We start from the raw sequence: 22,236 nt of genomic DNA on the forward strand, positions 1-22,236 counted from the left end.
TTTCAGAGGACAAGAGAGATGCTATCCAGGAGCCACTGGCGCCAGCTGTGACCCAGGGAGGTAGTGATTATGAGGTGATCGGACCATAGGTTGGGCCTGGGATTTTGGTTTCGGCTGGGGCCGCTTGCTATGGCTCCCAGCATACTCCCATGAATCCCCAGTTATCTTGGAACCTGATCGTAAAAGGAAGCAGCCAGAGCCATGTGCTAGTCCAGATCAGACTTAGCTCTGGACCTGGAGACCAACCCAAACTCTTGGGGCCTCAGTTTCCCTATTCATGAAATCAGGGCCATTTTCCAGGGCTGACTTGGAGAGACTATAAAAGAAGGTGTGGAGGGAGACCAGAGTTAGGAGACAAGGATGATGGCCCTGGGCCCTGTGGTCACCAGGTCTTTGCTAGGTAAAGTTATTAGCTCCAGAGCCAGCCTGACAGGATCATTTGACATAAAGAAAGTCCCCTTCTTTGTTCCAGAACTCTTGGAGACAGACAACATGAGATGAGACATTAAGGGTTCGTCCCTTTTTTTTTTTTTTAATTTTTAGATTTAAAAGTTGTATTAAAGTCATGTTTTGTCTGCAAGTATGTTTGAGTACCACATGTGGGCATTACCTGCAAATGACAGAGTGGGGAGTCACAGACAATTGTACTGAGCTGGTACGTGGGTGCTGGGAATCAAACCCGGGTCCTCTGGAAGAACCGCCCGTGCTCTTAACTATTGAACCATCTCTCCAGAGTTTCCTTAAGGGTTCATTCCAAGGCGGATCCCTTCACAGTAGTCTGTCAGTACTAACATTAATTCCGTAAAGTGGAAACAGCATCCCACTACTAGAGTGGCTAAAAAAATAATTAATGTGCTTAGTTTTATTTATATGAGTACATTGTCGCCGTCTTCAGACACACCAGAAGAGGGCATCAGATCCCATTACAGATGGTTGAGAGCCACCATGTGGTTGCTGGGAATAGAATTCAGGACTCCTGGGAGGGCAGTCAGTGCTCTTAACCACTGAACCATCTCTCCAGCCCTCCAAAAATTCTCTTCAGACTGAGAAAGGAAGTTACTGGAATTTGGGAGCGCTAATGGGACTCTTTTCTGCTGACCATCACTCTCAGAAGTTAGAAAGCCTGTTTTCCTACATGACCCCAAGAACTCTGTCCCAGGCCCCCCAATAGGAGACCTACATCCTCCATGGGCCTGACACCAGGACTCTGTTCCTTTCCCTTTGTCTTCCTTACCTTGTTTTCTTCTCCTCTTCCCCCCTCCACTCTCCCTTTTCGAATTCCTTGTATCCTAACACAGTAGGTGTGTAACGGCCCATTCTTCTCCTTGGTCCAGTGGACAACCTAAAGCCCAGGGCCTTTCCCTTCCATCCGACCTTCCTTCAGATCATAACACTTCACTCTGAACATCACTCCAGCACACCTAAAATAAGGGGGCAGTTTTTTTTTTTTTTTGGTTCTTTTTTTTCGGAGCTGGGGACCGAACCCAGGGCCTTGCACTTCCTAGGTAAGCGCTCTACCACTGAGCTAAATCCCCAGCCCCAAGGGGGCAGTTTTGAGGGTAACAATGATCAAGTCTGGTACCTGGGAGGCACCCTGCACTACAGAGTTCTGCTTTTCTAAGGATGAGATCCAGTTTCTGGATCCAGAACACTCACGTTGCATCTCTTGAGTTTGGTCTGATTGTGTGAGGTCACAGCCCAGTGTGTTTTGCTCAGCCCACACCTCCACCCAGCATATTGTTGAGAATGGAAGAACTGGTGGGATGTCATGTCGTAGGAAGGCTGAGGAGAGGTGAGAGCATGTGGACTGGGTGCGGCTGGGAGAATGGGCTGGAGGGCCCACTCGGAGACAGGCTGGGATTCTGTCTCACCGGTTTGGGGAGCCAGCCAGCCTGACAATGGGAGAGGCTCACATTAGGGAGAGATGGGAGGGGCTGCTAGCTCCCTGAGAAAGGGGAGCTGAGTGAGACATACTGCGATTGGTCAAGGGCCTGGACAGGATTCCTAGGGGTAGCTAATAGGCACGTACACACACACACACACACACACACACACACACACACACACACACACACACTTGGATGCACACTCAGCCACACGCATGCACACTCAGATGCATACTCAAACATAGTCACACATGTCATCTGAGACCCTTCAGCATTCTGGGTTCCTCTTACCCAGCTCTATTTTCTTTTTTTTTTTTTTTTCCGGAGTGGGGACCGAACCCAGGGCCTTGCGCTTGCTAGGCAAGCGCTCTACCACTGAGCTAAATCCCCAACCCCTCCAGCTCTATTTTCTTATCTGATATATCCAGTATAATTCAATTTTTGTTTTTAGATGGGGGTCTTCCTATGCAGCCCTGGCTGGCCTGGAACTTGTGGTAAGAGTTCTTCTGCCTCCTGAGTCCTGGGATACTAACAATTTATCTAAGATCTCTTGCTCACCACCTGCCTCCAGTGGAACAGAACTCTGAGAGGGCGGGGTGACTGGCCTACTTTGCCCAGCAACCTGAAGCATGCCTGATATGTAAAAGGTACTCAATAAACGTGTGGATCAATGGAGCCCTCCCGAAACACATCTGGGTACACATGCATATCGACAGAGACATACACACCGAAAGACATTCTGGGCAACCTCAGACCTCTGCACACAAGTGCATGCTCACACCGGGCACGCACACATGCATGCGCACACACACCTTTGCACTCTGATCCACAGGCACTTTTCAGACCACACCCAGCAGTCCAGATTCCAGAGCTGGTGCTCACAACAGCACACATCTGTGCAGACATGTTCAAGCACATCCTGCTCCCTGCAGCATGTGGTGCCAGACCTGGAAGGCAGCCCCTCCCTGCAGCAGGGGGTGAGCCACTAGATGCTGACAGTGCAACAGCCTGGGTGAGAGAGGGTGGGCAGAGCCATCCGGTACCTGACACTGCCAGGAAACCACTCTGGACTCCCTATGATAGAGACGAAGGTTACAGGGAAGCTACCTATCCGGAACCCAGTTCTACCTCTAAAGGCCAACAGACTTGGACCAGAGCCTAGGAGAGAGACAGATGGGACATCAGTCTTCTAGGGCACAAAGGTGTGTGAGTCCCAGGATTGGCCATCTGGCACCTGGGAGCAGGGAGGGGTAGCAATGAGAACTACGTGCCCTTCCCTGGGTCAACTCCACTCTCCACCATAGAGGCCTCTGCCTGCTGAGAATTGTCGAGGTGTAGAGTTAGAACTGTCACCTTCTTGATCTTGATCCTGTGTTCCTCTTGAAAGTGCCCTTCTGTCCCTAATTCTACAATGGGATGGCGGTAGGGGCAGTAGTTACTAAGACAATATTTTTGCCCCCACTCCTCCAGACTCCTGTGCCCCAGAACCAATGCAAGTTTGGACAAGTGACCTCTGGCTGTCCCTCTGCATTTCAAGAAGTCCAAAGCTGTCCGTCAAATGATATCCTCGGGGCTTCTCTGGCTACTGAGCTGGGGTTCCCACAATGGCCAGCCTGGGCATGCTCGCTCTAATTCTAGGGAAATACCAGGAAAGAAAAACATGTAGTAAATGTCTTTAATCCCCTCTTCATATCCCTCTAAGTCCCGAGAAGAGTGGCCTGGGACGAGAAAAATACAGACATCCCTGATTAGAAATCTGAAACCACCATCTTCATGGAATACTGTGTCTTCACGCCCCCTGGTGGTAGGTCTGAGGTTCCTCCCAGCTAACAGGGATTCTGCAGCTCTCAATTGGATGCCAGTAAAGGACCTGCCAAGGCCATAGAGTACACCAACTGGCATTGCACAGATAAGGGGAGATTAGCAGCGAGAGTGAGGCAAGGCCCTGCACCCACAAATCTCAGTCTTGCCGACTAGCCTCAGGCGTTATGATTCATTCAACAATAAACATTTACTGAGCACCAGAGCTCTAAGCCCGACGTTCTTCACAACCCACTCTGCAGCTCAGACAGGCCTTGGTCCTGTGAGACTCAAGCCGGAAGCTGAGGAGTTCCACAGGAGCAGAAAGGGGGGGTTAGGACCCCCAATAGCTCACTTGCCAACCAGCAATATGGCCACCAGTCTGCAGGTTCAAGGACACACAGAGAGAGGTAAGGTAGAGTCTGGGTGGGAACTAGGCCAACCGTGTCCCTTTTGAGGTTTTTCCTTTTGTTTTATTTTGAGACAGGCTCTTACAACATAGCCTCGACTGGCCTGGAACTCACTACATGAGGCTAGCCTGGAACCCGCAGAGATCCCCCTGCCCCTGCATCCCAACTGCTGGAATTGAAGGCGTGCGATGCCACACGCAGTTGTTTTTGTTTTAAAACAAGATCTCGCTGTGTAGCCCGAACTGACCAGGTTCTCACTGTAAACCGGTCTGGCCCGGAAGTCAAGAGATCCTCCTGCTTCTGCCTCCCCCGCGTGCCAGGGTGAAAGGTGTGTGCTACCATACCTGGCGATTTTAAGTTTTTTTTTTGTTTTTTTGTTTTTTTTCTTTCGGAGCTGGGGACCGAACCCAGGGCTTTGTGGTTGCTAGGCAAGTGCTCTACCACTGAGCTAAATCCCCAACCCCGATTTTAAGTTTTAATAAATAGTTCCTGCCCCCAGCCAGGTGTCCTGAGCTTGAAGAGTGCACCATGTCACTGTCTTAGGCCAGTTCAGGCTCTGGCTCTGAAAAAGAAAGAGAGAACAAGAGTTAGTCCTGCCTATTCCAACTGGTGTCTGAGCACCGCCCTAGCAGAAGTGTCGGCTGCACCCTAGAGCAGGGAGACAGCACCCACCTGCACACCACTGGCAGCATAGCCCAGGGAGAAAACCCTGTCCCCAGTGCCCATCCCAAGCTGTGTTCCTATCCCTTCAGCACGATCCAGTACTGACCAGCCTCATCCTCATCACCCTTGGCATCCGGCTCCTGCCACCAGTCCGCATAGAGGCCCTCCTCATAGTCGCCCTCGCCTTCGAACTCGGCATCAGACAGAGGTTTTTCAGGCTCCGGAAGTGATTCCGTCTCCTCCAGTTCCATCTAGAGCAGCCCAGGGTTGGGGGAGAAACTGAGTCACAGCAGACCCACCTCCAAATAGATCAAAACAGATCAGAACAACCCCTACCCCATCTTTCAGTCCCCGTCATGATGTGGTTCTGGCAGGAGCTGAGCAGGCAAGCTCCAGAAGGCCCAAGGCCTCTCCCCTCCCCAGTGTCAGCATCTAACAGGATGTCAGGGTTTTTGTCCTGCTGGTTCCCATTCTGAAACTGCTTCCCTGAGTGACACTTGGGGCTCGACCAGCAGAGGTGGGGTGCTAGCGTCAGCACCACCTACACCTGGGCCCCACCTTTGGCCCCACACCCAGTGAGAACACTGCTCGTTTGTGCGTTTCTGGGTTTTGCTCCCCTGCCTTGGCAGCCCTGACTGGATGGACCTGGGGAGTCCACCAAGGCCACACGTCCACTCCAGACCGAGGCCTTCGAGTATCACCCTCACTGGGGCTCATGCTGGCCTCTGTAGCTGTGTCTCCCTCGTGAGAACCTCTGGGAGACAGTTTCTCTCAACCACTTACTGCAAGCCAAGCCTGCCATCTGGTAAACATCAGCAGACCCAGAGTGACAGTCATCAAAACTGCTACAGGTTCTGAGCCTCTACTGAGTGCCGGCTGCGTGGACTATGTGCTTTAAATAATCTCGTTTAATTGTCCCCACCATAAAAGTCAAAGGGTATTCTTCTCATAAAGAGCAGCCTTTTCCTAGGTTACTTCAGGCTGACGCTAAGGCCAACCGGCCGGCAAATGACAGGAACTGGGAGGAACAAGACCGAAGGCAGCCAGGTGTGACGACGGAGCCCGCTCCTGAGTTCACTGAACGTGAGTACAGAGGAGGAGTAAATAAACCACACAGCAGCACCTCAAGAAACCCAGGCCACGGGATGGAGAGATGGCCTGAGTTCAGTTCCCAGCATCCATGCAGCAGCTTACAACTGTAACTCCAGATCCAGAGGATCGGAAACCCTCACACGGGCATACAGGTAGGCAAAACACCAAAGCATGGGATGATGATGGTGTTGGTGGTGGTGATGATGATGATGATGATGATAATTAAAAATACCCAGGCTGCCAAACCCTCAGTCCGAACTGGCTCCCCCCTCCAGTTTCATTCATTCATTCATTCATTCATTCATTCATTCAGCCATTCATTCAGCCATTTATCCACTGGCTCGAACTCCGTTTCTGAGCATGAGCAAATGCCAGGTGCTGTAGCTGGAGAGAATTTAGCCTCCTATCCTGGGATGCAGTTGTTGAGGCCAGCTGGCCATGGCAAGATGGTTGAGGACCATGAGCAACTCTAGGTCTCAGGCCAGTGGCCAAGCAGGCAGGGAAGCCAGTGTAAGCCCAGAAGAATGAATACCAGGACATCCGGCAAGGGCTCCCTATAGGAGCCACCATTTCAGCGGGGTGGGGAAGGTCCCAGGAAGCACAGGCCTGGGACAGGCAGAGAAAGGGCCATGGAACACGAAGGTAGTGGGAAAGGGGAGGTACAGATGGGGAGCAGGAAACCCCTACTTCACAATAGCCAGAGCTGTCACAGGAAAAGAGCCTAATGTGTCCCCATCATGGTCCAACCTCTCAGGGGGAGTCACTCACCTCATCATCTGACTGAAGGTACATGTGTGTGAAGTCTAGCAACTCCCGAAGTTCAGAGGTCTGGTTGTGGTAGAGCACAGCTTCCTAGGAAGAAGGAAGGAGAGGGTGAGGTGGACCCTGCTGCCAGATAATAGGAAGACAGGGCTCAGGAGAAAATGGCTCAGCTCGCAGAATAATCCTAGCTACTTGGAACACAGGTTGAAAAGGGTTCCAAGGATTCCAGGAAGAGGAGTGCGGCAATCCATTAGTAATGTCTGCCACAGGCACCGGAAAGTGGGAATGGCATTCATTATGCGGCCCATATTTGCCAGCCTTGCCCTAAACTCCCAAGGGGTTTTCTCATTAGTTCATGTTAACAGGCTCCTGGGGGTGGAGGTGGAGGTGGGGACTCAAAGGACAGCATTGAGGTGGAAGCAGGCATATGTGGGCACCCATTTGCATCCTCCACATCCCAGACACTAATGCCGAATCCTAGACTCTAGCCACAGACCACATTCATATTCATTCTTTCCCCTTCCTCTCCAGACTTCCAAGGAAGACAAGGGGGTTTTGTTCTGTTCTGTTTTGTTTGTTTTTTTAAAAAAAAAAAAAAAAAAAAAAACCACAGAACTGTACCTCCCGGGGCTGGAAGTCCTCCTCTTCAAGGCCCCAGCGAGCCCGGTGGAAGCGGTAATATACCAGGTTCTGCTGCATGACACTGTCCTTGGGGTCAAAGAGCATGTAGCTAGCAGCGCTGCGGGCAGCCTGGTGCACATCGTTCACTGCAGGCAGGATAGAATAGGGGGTAACCTTGATGCTTTCCTTTAAAGGCAATCCAGTCACCCCGCCCCACCCCCACCTTCCAACCTAAACCCACAGTCTCTGGCCCCCAGATGCCTCCCCACCCCACCCAAGCAAACACAGCCCAGCAGGCCCTGGGTGTTGCCCCTGTACCAGGCAGCGTGAGTCACTGACATCCTCAATCAGCGTTTTATAGACAAAGGATTGGAAGCACAGAGGGATTGGATAAACTGCTGGTGCTGATGTTGTTGAAGAGGGATGGCAGTTGGGGGAGTTACAGGTCCTCAGCATCTTTGCCACAGCCTTCAGGAAGAGTCTCTTGGTCCCTGACTTCAGCCCTTCACTCTCAGCTAGAGCTGTGACATCCTGAGTTGTAGGAACCCTGGACTGTCCTGCCCTAACCCCAGCTGATGGCAGGACCTCCCCGTGACTCCCTAGCCACGGGGCTAATAGTCTCTTGCCCTTTAGAAACCTCAGTTTAATCCGAAGCATGGGTCTAGGAATCTCATGATGCTGGTGAGAGGAGAGGTGAGAGATATACTGTGCGGTGCTGAGCTGTGTCGCAGACCTCAAGTAGCCTCTGATTCTTCCTTGAGGCCTCTCACCTGCCCCACACCCTCTGCCTGGGTTCCTTCCCATGTCTCCACAACCCCTAGCCTCTCACCCCGCTTCTCTGGAGTCTTCCACCTGAGAGACACATTCTCATGCCTCTGGGAGCCCCCATATGCTGTCCTTCCCTAACCCCCCTACCCTATTTTACCCAGCCTATCCCGGAACTCACATTTGTAGTAGGCAAACTGCAGGTAGTGATACATGGTGGCCACGAACTTGTCCACAAAGAAGCCACCTACGTTGGGGGTGAGATTGGCTTCACAATCCACCTTGCACTGCAGGGATTCTGCGAAGAGATCTAGGAAGGACACAACTGTTAACAATCCGCTGTGTGCTAACCCTGATCCCCTGTGGAGACTGAGATCTGCTATGGAGTCTGCTTCCCTTGTCACCAAGAGTTCATGGGTTAACATGTAACATGTATGAAATGCTCGGCACACAGTATATCATGCAGGCTGAGAAGCGCTTGCTCCCCACTCCCCCCATAACCGAGAGAGAGAGAGAGAGAGAGAGAGAGAGAGAGAGAGAGAGAGAGAATAGATGGGACCTATGAGTAGTTCTTTCTGCCTCATCTGTACCCGCTTTGAGGGGCCTTGTTACTGATCCAAAGGCTAGCTGTGGTTCCACCCAGAACTCTCTGCACACATCTGCCTGGTGTCAATTCTTCATCTTCACTGTTGTTGTTCTAGACAAGGCTTCTTACTATATATAGCTTTAGTTGTCCTGGAACTCACTATGTAGACCAGGCTGGTCTTGAACTCACAGAGATCAGCCTGCCTCTGCCTCCTGAGTGCTAGGATTAAAGGCATGTGTCACCATGCCCAGTTTTGTTTTTGTTTTGTTTTGTTTGTTTGTTTTTTTGAGACAATCTATCTTTCTCTATAGCTATCCCAGAAGTATATGCACACCAGCATTTCTCTCAGCAGACTGGAGACAGGCTCTGGGAGTTTCCGAGCACTTTGCTAGATCTGCTGAATGCTGTCCCAGGACATAGCCATGTATTAAGAGAGCCTTCTAGGGCTGGAGAGATGGCTCAGCGGTTAAGAGCACCCGACTGCTCTTCCAGAGGTCCTGAGTTCAATTCCCAGCAACCACATGGTGGCTCACAACCATCTGTAAAGAGATCTGATGCCCTCTTCTGGTGTATCTGAAGACAGCTACAGTGTACTTATATATAAAATAAATGAATAAATCTTAAAAAAAAAAAAAAAAAAAAAGAGAGAGCCTTCTAAGGCTTGGGAAGCCAGGGCACTGTGGATGAGATACCTACAGTGGTCTGAATGGTAGATACCTGCTATGGCTGGGTAGAAGTCCTTGAAGTCTACCTGCTCGTGGGCCCCTTCACAGCCAGCTAGACACCGAGCAAAGACGGTCATATAATCAGCCAAGGCCCGCTCCATGTGTTCTGTGCTGCTGCGAAAGTCCCCGCTGTTGTAGAGCTTCACAGCCTGAAGGAACACAGCCTGGAGAAGAGCATGGCAGGGGGGAGTCAAGGGAACCCCGAAGGCTTATAAGGTGTGTGTGTGTTGGGTGAAGAGGTTGTAGGAAGGCGCAACAAGGTTAGCCATCCCTCCCACTCTCCCCACACCTCGTAGGGCTGGGCCTCCAGATCAGTGAGGGACTCATCTCCGATATCCAGCATTCCCCTGTAGTAGTTGAGATACTTGGCGGTCAGCTCGTGCTTGGGGTTCCTCTGGAGGAAGGTGTAGGCTGCAGCCACCGCCTTCTCTAGTCGGTTCGCCTGGTGAGGAGCGTGGGGAGTGGGTCAATGGGGCCTCGGACGCACCGCGAGCCTCACGTTCTAGGGAAACTCGACCGCGTCCCGGGCCGCGCCCACCTTGAAGTGCGCGTAGTGCAGGTACTGGTAGGGCAGGCGGTTCTGGAAGTCGCGCAGTAGCTGCCGCGACGGGTAGGGGACTTGGAAGGCGGGCAGAGTCCGCTCGCAGCGCCGCAAACAGGCGGCACGCTCCAGGACGTGGCCGAAGAGCCGCAGCTCGCGCGCCCAATCCTCGCCATCACCCTCGTTGTCGCCGTCGGGGCCGGGAGCGGGCCGGGGCTGCGAGGTGGCGGGGCCGCTGCAGTTGGCGTGGCAGAAGGCCTCACTGTCGCGCAGCAGCCGATGCAGCCGCAGCGCCGCCTCCAGGTAGCGCGCGCTCTCGCGCCAGCTCTCCCCTTCATACTGCTCCAGAGCGTGGCCGTAGGCCGTGGCCAGAGGCATCAGGTCCTCCGGGGGGAATCCTCGGAAGCTGTACTTCTCATACTGCGCGCCGGCGCTACCCAGCAGCAGCCACAGCAGCCCCCACGCCGCGCGAGCCATGCCCGCGCCGCGCCCGGAGGCTCAAGGAGCAGCGGGCGACCGTCGGGCTCCAGTCCACCCCACCTCCACCCCCCACCCCGGAGCTCCTGCTGGGTCTTAGCGCCGGGCCCCAGGCTAGAGCCGGTAGGCTGGGACTCCGCTCTCTTTCGAACGCTGGAGTCCCCTACGTGGGCTGGACTTCCCCCACTAGTGATGCTTACACCACCACCCCGCCCTCCCTGGCAGACACGGGTGGGTGGGGCTACATTTCACATCCAGAAAGCCCCTCCCCACTCGCAGTGTCCCCCTCCTTAAGTGCCACCTTTCTCCACTTTGCCCAGGCTCAGGAAGAAGTTCCAGAATCTGTTTTTTTTTTTTTTTTTTTTTTTTTTCCTCTCCCAGAGTCCCCTTTGCACGCTCTATGTGGCCCTGTAAACACCCGCGCTGGCGTCGAGGGGGAGCACACCTCGTGTTACCCTGCACACCTAGCACTGACACCATCAGCGTCTGGATTGAGCTAGATTCCTGTCTCTATACTGCAGCCAGACTTTTGCAGGACAAAACAGCCTTTCACCTAGCGAACATTCTCCCTAACCTCCCCCTCTCCAACCCCAGCCTTTCGCGGGAGGAGAGTTGGGGCGGGGGAAGAACTAAAATAGTCCTCAGATTACAGCCTCACCTGCTACAAGAAGGGGCCTAGATTTGGGGTACCAGGAAAAGTTAAAGATTCCTCCAACCGGCTTTAGGACCCAGAGACGCTGGAAAAAACATTTTCATTTTGGAAGTCCACTCCAACTTCTCATCTTTCCCGAATCTCCCCCTGGGCCAGGCCCCGGGTCTCAGCCTCGGATGGAGTTTTTGGGGGAGGGAGACTCAGAGATCTTTATGGCAAGTTCCTGGGACTCCAGAGACTCTCAATCTGGCCCCCTCCTCCAAGTCCACCTCAAAACATCACCCCGCCCGGCCAGTTAAGTCTCCCCAGCCCCCATTCCACGTGGACCCGCCAGGGCGGGGTGGGGAGAGAGGACAGGAAGGGGGGGAGTCAGCTCTGAGAGGAGGGGGAAGGAGGTTGGTGACTGACGTCCGCTCTCACTGCGGGCGTCCCTGATCTGGACACCATGTTCCTTGTGGGGGCTCCCAGCCACACGCTCCCTCGACTCCACATACTACCGTTGCTGCTGCTTCTACAGACCTTGGAGAGGGGTTTGGGCCGTGCCAGCCCGTCCGGAGCCCCCTTGGAAGATGTGGTCATCGAGAGATACCACATCCCCAGGGCCTGCCCCCGAGAAGTGCAGATGGGGGATTTTGTTCGTTACCACTACAATGGCACTTTTGAAGACGGGAAAAAGTTTGACTCCAGGTAAGAGATTGGGCATTCCCAGACTCAGCAGCGCTTTCCTGAGCTTCCAGAGAATGTTGTATTCTAAGTTTTGCATTCCCTATCCCTTCCATAAATCCTTAATCACAAACAGCATCCTGGGGAGATCACCTCAAAGGATGTCTCCTGTCTTCAATAGCAAAGTTTCAACTCCTGAAGGATCCCCGCCCCTCTCCTCCCACACTCCCAATCCCCTGGAATACTTGATGCTCAGGTGAAGTGTCACATTTACATAGCATGGCTTAAATACGAATGGCACCCTGTACTATATATGACACCTGGGGTGAGTGGATGGATGGTCAGCCTGGGGCCGCCTCTCTTTCCACATACCCTGCCTGGATCTCTGTCTACTTCTGTCTCCAGTTTTCAATGCCTTTGTGGTTGGAGACTAGAGAAATAACATTTTCTTTAGGGTGTAGGCCCCTAGAGCAGCTAGGGTGGCCCTTAAGCAGAGTGAGCATTATAATTTGGGGGGTATACCATTGCTGGTGCTATGACCAAACTGTCCACGTGTCACAAAGCCTGATATGCCATGCTGGGGAATCTTAGTGCCTCCTTCTCCTAGCCTCTGGGAGCTTTAGGCGTCAACACCAGGCTTCAATGCCAGCCTCCGCTTGATGGGACAGACTTCTTCCACCCAGGACCCTGGTCAATCCATTGGTTTTGGAGGGACAGATCAGAGCTGTGTGGTAACCTCTGTCTAGGCTATAAGATAAAGTTCAGGCCCTATCACACTTGAAACTCTATACCACAAAGAAAAGTCTGAAATATACAGTTCAGCCCATAGACAATTAGTGGTCATGACTCTGGAGGGAGGATTTTTTTTTTTTTTTTTTTTTTTTACAGTGGATACCTTCTCCATGGTGTAAGGCCCTGGGTTCAAATCCAGGCTGTGACAGAGGAGGAGTCTTAACTTTCCTTGTCTGAAACATGGAATGGGAACCCTACCTACTTCCTCAGGGTGTGAATGGTGACAGTGAATGACAGTGGCTTCCACAGGGCCCGCAGGCCTCCAGTGGGTTCCGGACATATTGGCTTAGACTCTGGCAGAACCAGAAGTCTGTTGGTGTTTAACTCAATAGAAACTTTGTGTACAGTACTGGCTTTTTTGTTTTGTTTTGTTTTGTTGGGGGGAGGGGATCATAACCCTGGCTGTTCTGAAACTCCCGCTGTAGACCAGGCTGGCCTTGAACTCACAGAGATCCACTTGCCTCTGCCCCCAAGTGCTGGGATTAAAGGCATGCGCCACTACCCATCCGGCACCATTGTCTTTTATAAAGCACTGTAAAGGAGACAGACTAGGGCTGGAGAGATGGCTCAGTGGTTAAAAGCACTGACTGTCCTTCCAGAGGTCCTGAGTTCAAATCCCAGTAGCTACACGGTGACTCACAACCATCTGTAATGGGATCTGATGCCCTCTTCTGGTGTGTCTGAAGACAGCTACAGTGTACTTATATATTTATTTATTATAATAAATCTTTGAAAAGGAAACAGACCAGACTTAAAGTCTGCGCTATATGGGCAAGATGAAGAAAAGTGCTAGGAGCACAGCCTTTGGGAAAGATTTATTTTATGTCTATGAGTCTTTTCCCTTAATGTATATGGGGGTAAATGCACACTGGGGGGTAATGCCTGGTGGTCGAGGAAGTCATTAGAGGGCTGGATGTGCTGTGACTTGAACCCACATACTCTGCCAGTGCAACAAATGCTCTAAACCCTGAGACATCCTCCAGCCTCCCTATTTGAGACAGGATCTCACTATGTAGCCCTGGCTGCCCTGAGAATCCCTATGTAGACCAGGCTGGTCCCAACTTACAGATTGGCACACCTCAGTTTCCCAAGCTAAGATTAAAGGCGTGTACCGCCATGCTCAGCCCTCCGGCGATAGTGATGAACTGGGATGTGCTGGGAGCTGGGGGTATCTTCTCTGCTGGGGACTTTTTTTTTTTTTTTTCTTTTTTTCAGAGCTGGGGACCGAACCCAGCGCTCTACCACTGAGCCAAATCCCCAACCCCTAAAAGATTTATTTATTTATTTTGTATGTGAGTACACTGTCACTATCTTTGGACACACCAGAAGAAGGCATGGGATCCCATTACAGATGGTTGTGAGCCACCATGTGGTTGCTGGGAATTGAACTCAGGACCTCTGGAAGAACAGTCAGTGCTCTTAACTGCTGAGTCACCTCTCTAGTCGGGTTCCGATAACTCTTATGGCGGCTCATGGCAATCTAGACCTCCAGTTGCAGGGGATCTGACTCCCTCTTCTGCCCTTCATAGGCACCAGACATGGCATGCACATGGTGCAGACATATAGACAAAACATTCACATACATACGTACGTACATACATACATACATACATCCTTTTTAAAAGTTTAATATCCCATTCTTTTTTTTTCTTCTTTTTTTCGGAGCTGGGGACCGAACCCAGGGCCTTGCGCTTGCTAGGCAAGCTCTGTACCACTGAGCTAAATCCCCAACCCCTTAATATCCCATTCTTGGGGCTGGAAGAGTCGTTCAGCCAGTGCAGTACTTGCCTAGCATGCATGAAGTCCTGGGTTGGACCTCCCCGTAATCCCAATCCCAGCATCCAGGACGCAGAGGCAGGAAGAACATAAGTTCAGGGTCATCCTTGGCTACACAGAAAGTTCCGGGCCAGCCAGTATTACAAATGACCCCTGACTCAAAGAGCAGGGCTGGGGGTGTCTGCAGTGACTGCTCACCGGTTAAGGGTACTTGCTGTACCATCATGAGGACTGGTACCCACATGAGAACCTGTGCATCCTGTGCGAACCCAGGGTCAGGGAGATAACCTGCTTCCCAAGATTACCCATAGAGTGACGGATAAGGACACCCAGTCTCTCTGGGTGCCTCTGCACACACATACATGGGTGCACACATTTACCACACACTGGTGTGCACACACTCACAGACGTATGCACATATACAAATCTCTCTTTCGGGCTGGAGAGATGGCTCAGTGGTTAAGAGCACCCGACTGCTCTTCCAGAGGCCCTGAGTTCAAATCCCAGGAATCACATGGTGGCTCACAACCATCTGTAAAGAGATCCGATGCCCTCTTCTGGTGTATCTGAAGACAGCTACAGTGTACTTATATGTAATAAATGAATAAATCTTTTAAAAAAAATCTCTCTTGGGGCTGGGGATATGTAATAAATGAATAAATCTTTTTAAAAAAATCTCTCTGGGGCTCGGTGGTAGAGCGCTTACCTAGCAAGCGCAAGGCCCTGGGTTCAGTCCCCAGCTCCGAAAAAAAAAAAAAAAAAAAGAAAGAAAGATGAAAAAGAGCAAAACCAGACAGAGAAAGAAGAGCTGGACTAGAGCTCAGCAGCCTGGTGCTGGCCTCGCATATGGGAGACCCTAGATTCTGTTCCAGGTATCAGAATAAAGAAAAAGAAAAGAAGGCTGAAAACCATAATGCCCATCCCATAGGAGGAAAAAAATCAGTGAAATGATGAATGTTAATCGCTAAGTGCTTAATGTGACATAAAGTAAGTTCTCACGAATACTGACTTGCCCCGAGCTATGCTATCAGGAGTAGCAATAGTTAGCGGACAGTTCTGTCTGCTCCACTCCACCCTCTTTGCGGGGGAATAAATGTTTCTGGCCTCCTGTGGGTCTTCCCTCTTGTAATAACTTATTACTGTAATATTTTTGGGTTTTTTTTGTTTTTTTTTTAGACAGGGTTTCTCTATGTAGCTCTGGTTGGAACTCCTTATTTAGACCAGATTGGCGACAAACTCACAAAGATCCATCTGCCTCTGTCGCCAGAGTGCTGGGATCAAAAGTGTGAGCTACCATACCTGGCCAGCCTATTATCCTGAGAGGGCACAGGGCTAGCGCAGAAGAGAGAGTTGGAGGAAAGAGGAAGTGAAGAGTGTGTGTGTGTGTGTGTGTGTGTGTTTGTGTGTATGTATGTGTGTGTATGTGTGTGTGTGTATGTGTGTGTATATGTGTGTATGTGTATGTGTGTGTATGTGTGTATGTGTGTGTATGTGTGTGTATATGTGTGTATGTGTATGTGTGTATGTGTGTGTGTTTGTGTGTGTATGTATGTGTGTGTATGTGTGTATGTGTGTGTTTGTGTGTGTATGTATGTGTGTGTATGTGTGTGTGTGTGTGTGTTTGTGTGTGCATGCACCTGCACGCACACTGTGTCCTGTGCGTATATGAGACTAAGTAGCGGGCATTGTGTGACTGAATGCATTCTCACCTGTCCCTTTACTCTCCCCAGCTATGACCGTAGCACCCTGGTGGCCATCATTGTGGGTGTAGGCCGCCTCATCACTGGCATGGACCGAGGTCTCATGGGCATGTGTGTTAATGAACGCCGCCGTCTCATTATCCCTCCCCACCTGGGCTACGGCAGCATCGGTCTGGGTAAAGAGGCCAGGGGATGGGTATAGGGCGTGGGATGTGGGGGCAGGAGGTGGGAATAGGATGTTGAAGCTCAAAGGTTCTGAGTAGGCCAAGGTCATGCTGCCCACAATCTGATTGGTGGGGGCTATGGCCGTTGGTTCGCTCTGGAATAAGAAGAGCTGGATACAGAGCCCAGCGTAGAGTCACAGCTTGGCTAGGAAAGAGGGTAGCTGGAGCCAGGGATTTAGCAGGTAGAATAGGAGGTGCACAGCTAAGCTGTGGGCCTCTACTGGGCTGGAGACTTCTGTCAGCTCGGCCTCTGCTGCTTCCTCACAGCGGGCCTCATCCCACCCGATGCCACCCTCTATTTTGACGTGGTCCTGCTGGATGTGTGGAACAAGGAAGACACCGTGCAGTCGACCATCCTCCTACGCCCTCCCTACTGCCCCCGAATGGTGCGGAACAGTGACTTTGTACGCTATCACTACAACGGTACTCTGCTGGATGGCACTGCCTTTGACAGCAGGTAGAACCGGGGGTAATCCTAAGGGCTGGGCACTGTGACCAAGGGAAGGGAGCCTTGGTGTGCCGTGCCTCTCTCGCCTCCAGCCACAGGATCTCTGCCTTATTCTTTGCAGCTACAGTAGGGGAGGCACTTATGACACCTACATCGGCTCTGGTTGGCTGATCAAAGGCATGGACCAGGGGCTGCTGGGCATGTGTCCTGGAGAGAAAAGGAAGATCATTATCCCTCCCTTCCTGGCTTACGGGGAGAAAGGCTACGGTAAGGGAGTCCTCCGAAAGAGGAGAAGCCAGGCTTCACATAGAATTGTTCAGGTTTGGGGGTTGGGGATTTAGCTCAGTGGTAGAGCGCTTGCCTAGCAATCGCAAGGCCCTGGGTTCGGTCCCCAGCTCCGAAAAATAGAAAAGAAAAAAAAAAGAATTGTTCAGGTAGTATACTGTCCAAGGGATAGAGATGAAATTCCTCTCCTTACACGGGACTGCTTTATTCTGATTCACACACAGGCTCAGTATGGGGACAACCAAAGGTAGGAGACAGAGGAGGTCTTTTTGGCATGAGGCCCCTTGCTGTGCCTGGGCTTGGTCCCCAAATGTATGGTTCAAGCCCTGTGCCCTCCCCAGGGACTGTGATACCCCCGCAGGCCTCCCTGGTCTTCTATGTCCTGCTGATAGATGTCCACAACCCGAAGGACACGGTCCAGCTGGAGACGCTGGAGCTGCCCCAGGACTGTGTCCGGCGAGCTGTGGCAGGGGACTTCATGCGTTACCACTACAATGGCTCTTTGATGGATGGTACCCTCTTTGATTCCAGGTCAGGGGTGCATCCTGAGGTGGGAGGTGGAGACTGAGGGGCACTCTGAACTGCCTGGAAGGGGTGGGGCCCCTTTGACTCCCTCCCCACCCCTTCCCCTGTAATTGCAGCTACTCCCGCAACCACACCTACAATACCTATGTCGGGCAGGGTTACATCATCCCTGGGATGGACCAGGGGCTGCAAGGCGCATGCATAGGGGAGCGAAGGAGGATTACTGTGCCCCCTCACCTTGCCTACGGGGAGAATGGGACAGGTAGGTTTTGGTCCCCAGGCCACCCCTCAGGTCCTCTGGTGTACCCCTGGGATTGCTGTCCCTCTTGTTGCTTAAACATGTGCAGCTTATATTTGGTCACCCATTGGATCACTACCGCACAGACTCTATGGTGTTCCTCCAAGGCAGGCCCCAATCTCCCCATCCACAGTGAAGAAGGACAGCAAGCCTGAGTCTGGGGATAGAATAGTTAAGGATAAACAGCCTAGCACCACTGAGCAAAGAGACCTATATTAGAGATTCTGGGAGCCTCAGGATCTTCATTAAGGCATGGAGCATCACTCAGCAGAGTGTTACTGGGAGCTTGTAAGGTGTTGGGTGGAAAAGAGTTTTCCTGCCTCTCTGTCCTATTCCTCCAACAGCAAGATGTAGGAAGCAGGAAGCACTCATTTTGGACATGCCATCTGATCTTGCATGATTTCTTGAGAATGGGAAGGGGTATCCAGCCTGGGCTCCAAAGAGATAGTGAGTAGCCCCCACCCAGAGCCCTCAGCTCACTGTGCCCCATCTGATCTCAGGAGACAAGATCCCTGGCTCAGCTGTGCTCATCTTTGATGTACACGTCATCGACTTCCACAACCCTGCGGACCCTGTGGAAATCAAGACGCTGTTCCGGCCTCCTGAGAGCTGCAACGAGACAGCCAAGATCGGGGACTTTATTCGCTACCACTACAACTGTTCTCTGCTGGACGGCACTAGGCTCTTCTCTTCGTGAGTTCTTGGGCAGAGCCAGGGCTGGGCAGATGGTGGGCTTAGGTGTGGATGGGTTTGCCAGGCTCCTTCTCTTCTCTCTGGGTTTTACAGTCTCTTACTCCCCATCTTGGAAACCATGGGTGTGAAATGCAGAGAAATGGGGGTGTAAAACTGAAGGAACAAAGAACTGTGGTTCTAGTATGATAGAAACATTGAAAGAGATGAGTCCTCAGACCCCCTGCTGCTGACCTGGGAATCCACTTTCCCCACAGCCACGACTATGAGGCCCCTCAAGAGATCACCCTCGGAGCCAACAAAGTGATCGAAGGTCTGGACAGGGGCCTGCAGGGCATGTGTGTAGGAGAGAGGAGGCAGCTCATTGTACCCCCACACCTGGCCCACGGGGAGAATGGAGGTGAGAGACAGAGACCCAGAGTCCATGTTTACTCCCATGATTTGCCCTTATCTGTCTCAGGCCTTGGCCACTGGTGGGTGGGATCAGGGAAACCTTTAGGATGGTTCAACATCCTATCCCCCTTCCATAAGAGAAAATGGAGGTCTGCATTAAGACTCAACTTCAAGTCTCACTGGAACTCTTCTCTTTTCCCTTTGTCTCTCCAGCCCGTGGTGTCCCAGGCAGTGCTGTGCTGTTATTTGAGGTGGAGCTGATATCCCGAGAGGATGGTCTACCCGCAGGCTACCTGTTTGTGTGGTACCAGGATCCTCCTGCTAGCCTTTTTGAAGACATGGATCTCAATAAAGATGGAGAGGTGCCCCCAGAAGAGGTGGGTCAGGAACTTAGTCACAACCCCTACCTGGAAGCCAGCATGCTTATTGGCTCTGGTTACCCACCTTGCTCCCCCTCTGCCGAGCTCCATGCCTTCCCTCCTGCACACTGTGCATGCAGCCTGTCCTCCTCCCACCCTCCATCTCAGACCCAAATCCTCTGGGTACCAGGCCTGGAGAAAGAATGTTGGTCTGCACCCTTCCCAGGGCCTTCTACAGCTGTTAATCATGAGCCTCACCACCTTGTCCTCCTCTGCTCTCCCCTTCTCCAGTTCTCCTCCTTCATCAAGGCTCAAGTGAATGAAGGCAAAGGACGCCTGATGCCTGGGCAAGACCCAGACAAAACCATAAGTGACATGTTTCAGAACCAAGATCGAAACCAGGATGGCAAGATCACAGCTGAAGAACTCAAGCTGAAGTCAGATGAGGACCAGGAGCGCATCCATGAGGAGCTCTGAGGGCCATAGTGTCAGGTCTAACCTCAGACACAAAGGCCCTCGGCTGGTGGGGGTAGGGGACAGTGGCTGTGTAACTGGCCTGTCGACAGCCCCCCTCCCTCAGGGGGAATAACTCTGGGAGTCATTATATGTCAGTGCAGACTGCTGTGACCTTTCCACGGGCCATGGCTTCCAGTCCTCAGCACAGACATTCTGCAGTTTTCTCTTCCAACCTTAAGCCTCTGCCTTAAGGTTCTTGTGATAGATCCAATTCAGGGAGGGGGTGCTGGGTTTTGGTTAGGGCCATTGCTGACCCCACACACCCATCCTCCCACCCACATCACTAGGTTCAGCAAGGGCAAGCTCCTTAGTCCTTCACTTTCCCAAGTGTGCCCTTTCTTTGTAATGTCCTGTCTCATCTCCCTATCCCTGTACATCCCCATTCTCTCTGTCATGGCAGCTCTGCAGGGGCATGAACCTGGGTGAGAGCCTGCATTCTCCTGCCTCAGCTCTGCCTGCTCCTCAGGAAGGGGTGGCTCCAGGAACATAATCCTGACAGCCACCCTTCTCTCCTCCCAAGCCACCAGGGTCAGGTCTTTCATCTTAAAAAATTTTCTCTAAAATGAAAGGTTGCATAAGAGGAAAGCCTGCTAGGGTTGAAGGCTTCGAAAACCTGCACTTGGTGCTAACCTGATGGGAGAAAGATGGGCAGAGTCTTGGACTCAAAGGCTAAATCGATCCAGTCCTTTCTCCTTTGTGTCAATAAAAGGTTAAACCAAAGGCCTCAAGAAATGGACAGATGTTTCGTTTTCTTTTTGTGGTTGTTGTTATGATATGCCTGCATGTATGTGGAACCTGTAGTTGAGTTCCAGTGCCCTTGGCAGTCTCTCTCCACCTTTTTTTTTCTTTAGTATGCTTGTATGTCTGCATGTATGAATGGATGTTTTTGTCTGCACGCATGTCTTTTGTACTACATTCATGCCTGGCACTCGCAGAATCCAGAAGAGGGGATCAGATGCCGTGGGACTGGAGTTACAGCCAATTGTTATCTGCCGTGTGAGTGCTGTGGACTGAATGTAGTCCTCCTGAAGAGCAGTATGGGCTCTCACTTTTGTCTTTTAATTTTTTTTAATTTTATGTTTGTGTTTTACCCGTAGTATATATACACCCCATGCGTGCCTGGTGCCCAGAGAGGCTGGGAGAGAGCACTGGATCTCCAGGGACTGGATTACAGACAATTGTGAACTCCCACGTGGGTGCTGAGAATCAAGCCTAGGCCCTTTGGAAGAGCAGCCAGTGCTTTTAATCACAGAGCCCTCTCTCCCCTCCCCCTTTTAAAGGCAGGTCTCTCTTTGTAACCCTAGTTGTCCTGGAGCTTGCTATAGGTCAGGCTGGCCTCAAGAAAGCTGCCTGCCCCTGACTCCCAAGTGCACCATGCTGGGATGTTGCACCAGCCCCTTACATAAACCTTATTTTTTCAGACAGGATCTCTCACTGAACTTGGTGGTGAAAAACTAGGCTAGAGTGGCTGGCTTGCAAGTCAGAGCTGGGATTACAGGGGCATGTTGTGCCTGCCTGCTGTGGTTTCTGGGGACTTGGGCTTGCATAGTAAGCACTTTACCTAAAGGCTGAGCAGTCTCCCCAGCTCAGGAGAACACTTTTACCCCAAAGGCAGGGGCACAGAGAGGATAAGCCAGGCAGTTGTCCTGGCTTCATGAACGCCAGACTCCAGATAGAGCTCCTCACATTTGTCTCCTTCAGGCCTAATCAGGTGCCTGTGGGTGGAAAGGGATCTGGGATCTTGAGGGTTGCTGTCCAGAGATGAGGATCTGCAGGGGAGGCAGGAGGACAATAAGTCCTCTATTGTCTTAGCTGAAGGCAAAAAATAGTGCCCATGACCTCAGGCAACCTCCAAAGCTCAAGAATCAAACTAAACCTCCCAGGGCCAATTTACACTTGTTTATACAGATCTGTTCTCAGTACTGCAACACTCCCACCTTCCTATCTCCCTCTTGCCAGAGGGAAGTGACTTCAGATGTTACAGTCCTAGAGAGAATGGCCTCTCTCCAGCCAGTTGTTTGCCCTCGATTGCCTGTCTCCTTCTGCACAAAGTGATGGAGATACTCCATGCTTTCTCGGCAGAGTGGGGCTTTCCAGAAAATGACAAGGCCACATTCCCATTCCAAGCCATCCCTATGCGGCATCTTCTTGCCTGGTGTACAGTCTGGAATCAGGATGTCCCCCTAAGGCATGGTCTCCAGTCCAGGTTGCTGTTAGAAGGTGGAGACATAGTGGGAAGCTTTATTGGCATGGTGGCTTGAATGAGAATGGCCCCACTGGATCGTATATTTGAATACTTGGTCCCCAGTTAGCAGTGCTGTTTGGGAAGGATCAGGTGTGGCCTTTTTGAAAGGCATGTCACAGGGGCAGGCTTTGAGGCTTCGAAAGCATCCATTGTGTCCTACCTCACTCCCCTGTGCACTCTCTGCCTCCCGTTTGGGGATCAACATGTAGGCTCCCAGGTGCCCCTGCTTTCTTTGGCCACCGTCATGGACTCGGACCTTCTAAAACCACAAGTCTAATTAGCTGTATTTATAAGCCGCCTTGGTTGTTTTGTTACAGCAACAGAAAAGGAACTAAGACAATG

The 22,236-nt window shown here is 51.7% G+C and overlaps 2 protein-coding genes across 4 annotated transcripts; one reads left to right on the forward strand and one right to left on the reverse strand.

Annotated features, from left to right (window-relative positions):
- Positions 1-3,547: 3,547 nt before the first annotated feature.
- Positions 3,548-10,354, reverse strand: P3h4 (prolyl 3-hydroxylase family member 4). The gene is given in 8 exon segments (NM_021581.2): positions 3,548-4,658; positions 4,866-5,010; positions 6,620-6,703; positions 7,235-7,380; positions 8,181-8,309; positions 9,303-9,474; positions 9,600-9,752; positions 9,849-10,354. Coding segments are annotated over 8 exon segments (1,332 nt in total). The 5' UTR covers positions 10,329-10,354; the 3' UTR covers positions 3,548-4,635.
- Positions 3,877-20,385, forward strand: Fkbp10 (FKBP prolyl isomerase 10). 3 transcript variants are annotated; one of them, XM_087573176.1, is made up of 11 exons: positions 3,877-4,096; positions 5,719-6,003; positions 15,942-16,087; positions 16,403-16,592; positions 16,705-16,850; positions 17,210-17,399; positions 17,510-17,655; positions 18,192-18,384; positions 18,639-18,781; positions 18,988-19,151; positions 19,425-20,385. In XM_087573176.1, exons 3-11 carry the CDS (start codon positions 16,000-16,002, stop codon positions 19,608-19,610), a joined length of 1,446 nt encoding a protein of 481 aa, XP_087429302.1. In that variant the 5' UTR covers positions 3,877-4,096; positions 5,719-6,003; positions 15,942-15,999; the 3' UTR covers positions 19,611-20,385.
- Positions 20,386-22,236: the final 1,851 nt, after the last annotated feature.

The sequence above is a fragment of the Rattus norvegicus genome, chromosome 10 (assembly GCF_021556685.1).
Source record: "Rattus norvegicus strain SHRSP/BbbUtx chromosome 10, alternate assembly SHRSP_T2T, whole genome shotgun sequence".
Taxonomy (NCBI): domain Eukaryota; kingdom Metazoa; phylum Chordata; class Mammalia; order Rodentia; family Muridae; genus Rattus; species Rattus norvegicus.

Bases quoted from the DNA above. Each gene is read 5' to 3' on its own strand.
- Fkbp10 (XM_087573175.1), top strand. From the start codon at position 11,426: ATGTTCCTTGTGGGGGCTCCCAGCCACACGCTCCCTCGACTCCACATA. The intron at 16,593-16,704 runs GTAGAACCGGGG...TATTCTTTGCAG, and splicing joins GGCACTGCCTTTGACAGCAG to CTACAGTAGGGGAGGCACTT. The intron at 19,152-19,424 runs GTGGGTCAGGAA...CCCCTTCTCCAG, and splicing joins GAGAGGTGCCCCCAGAAGAG to TTCTCCTCCTTCATCAAGGC.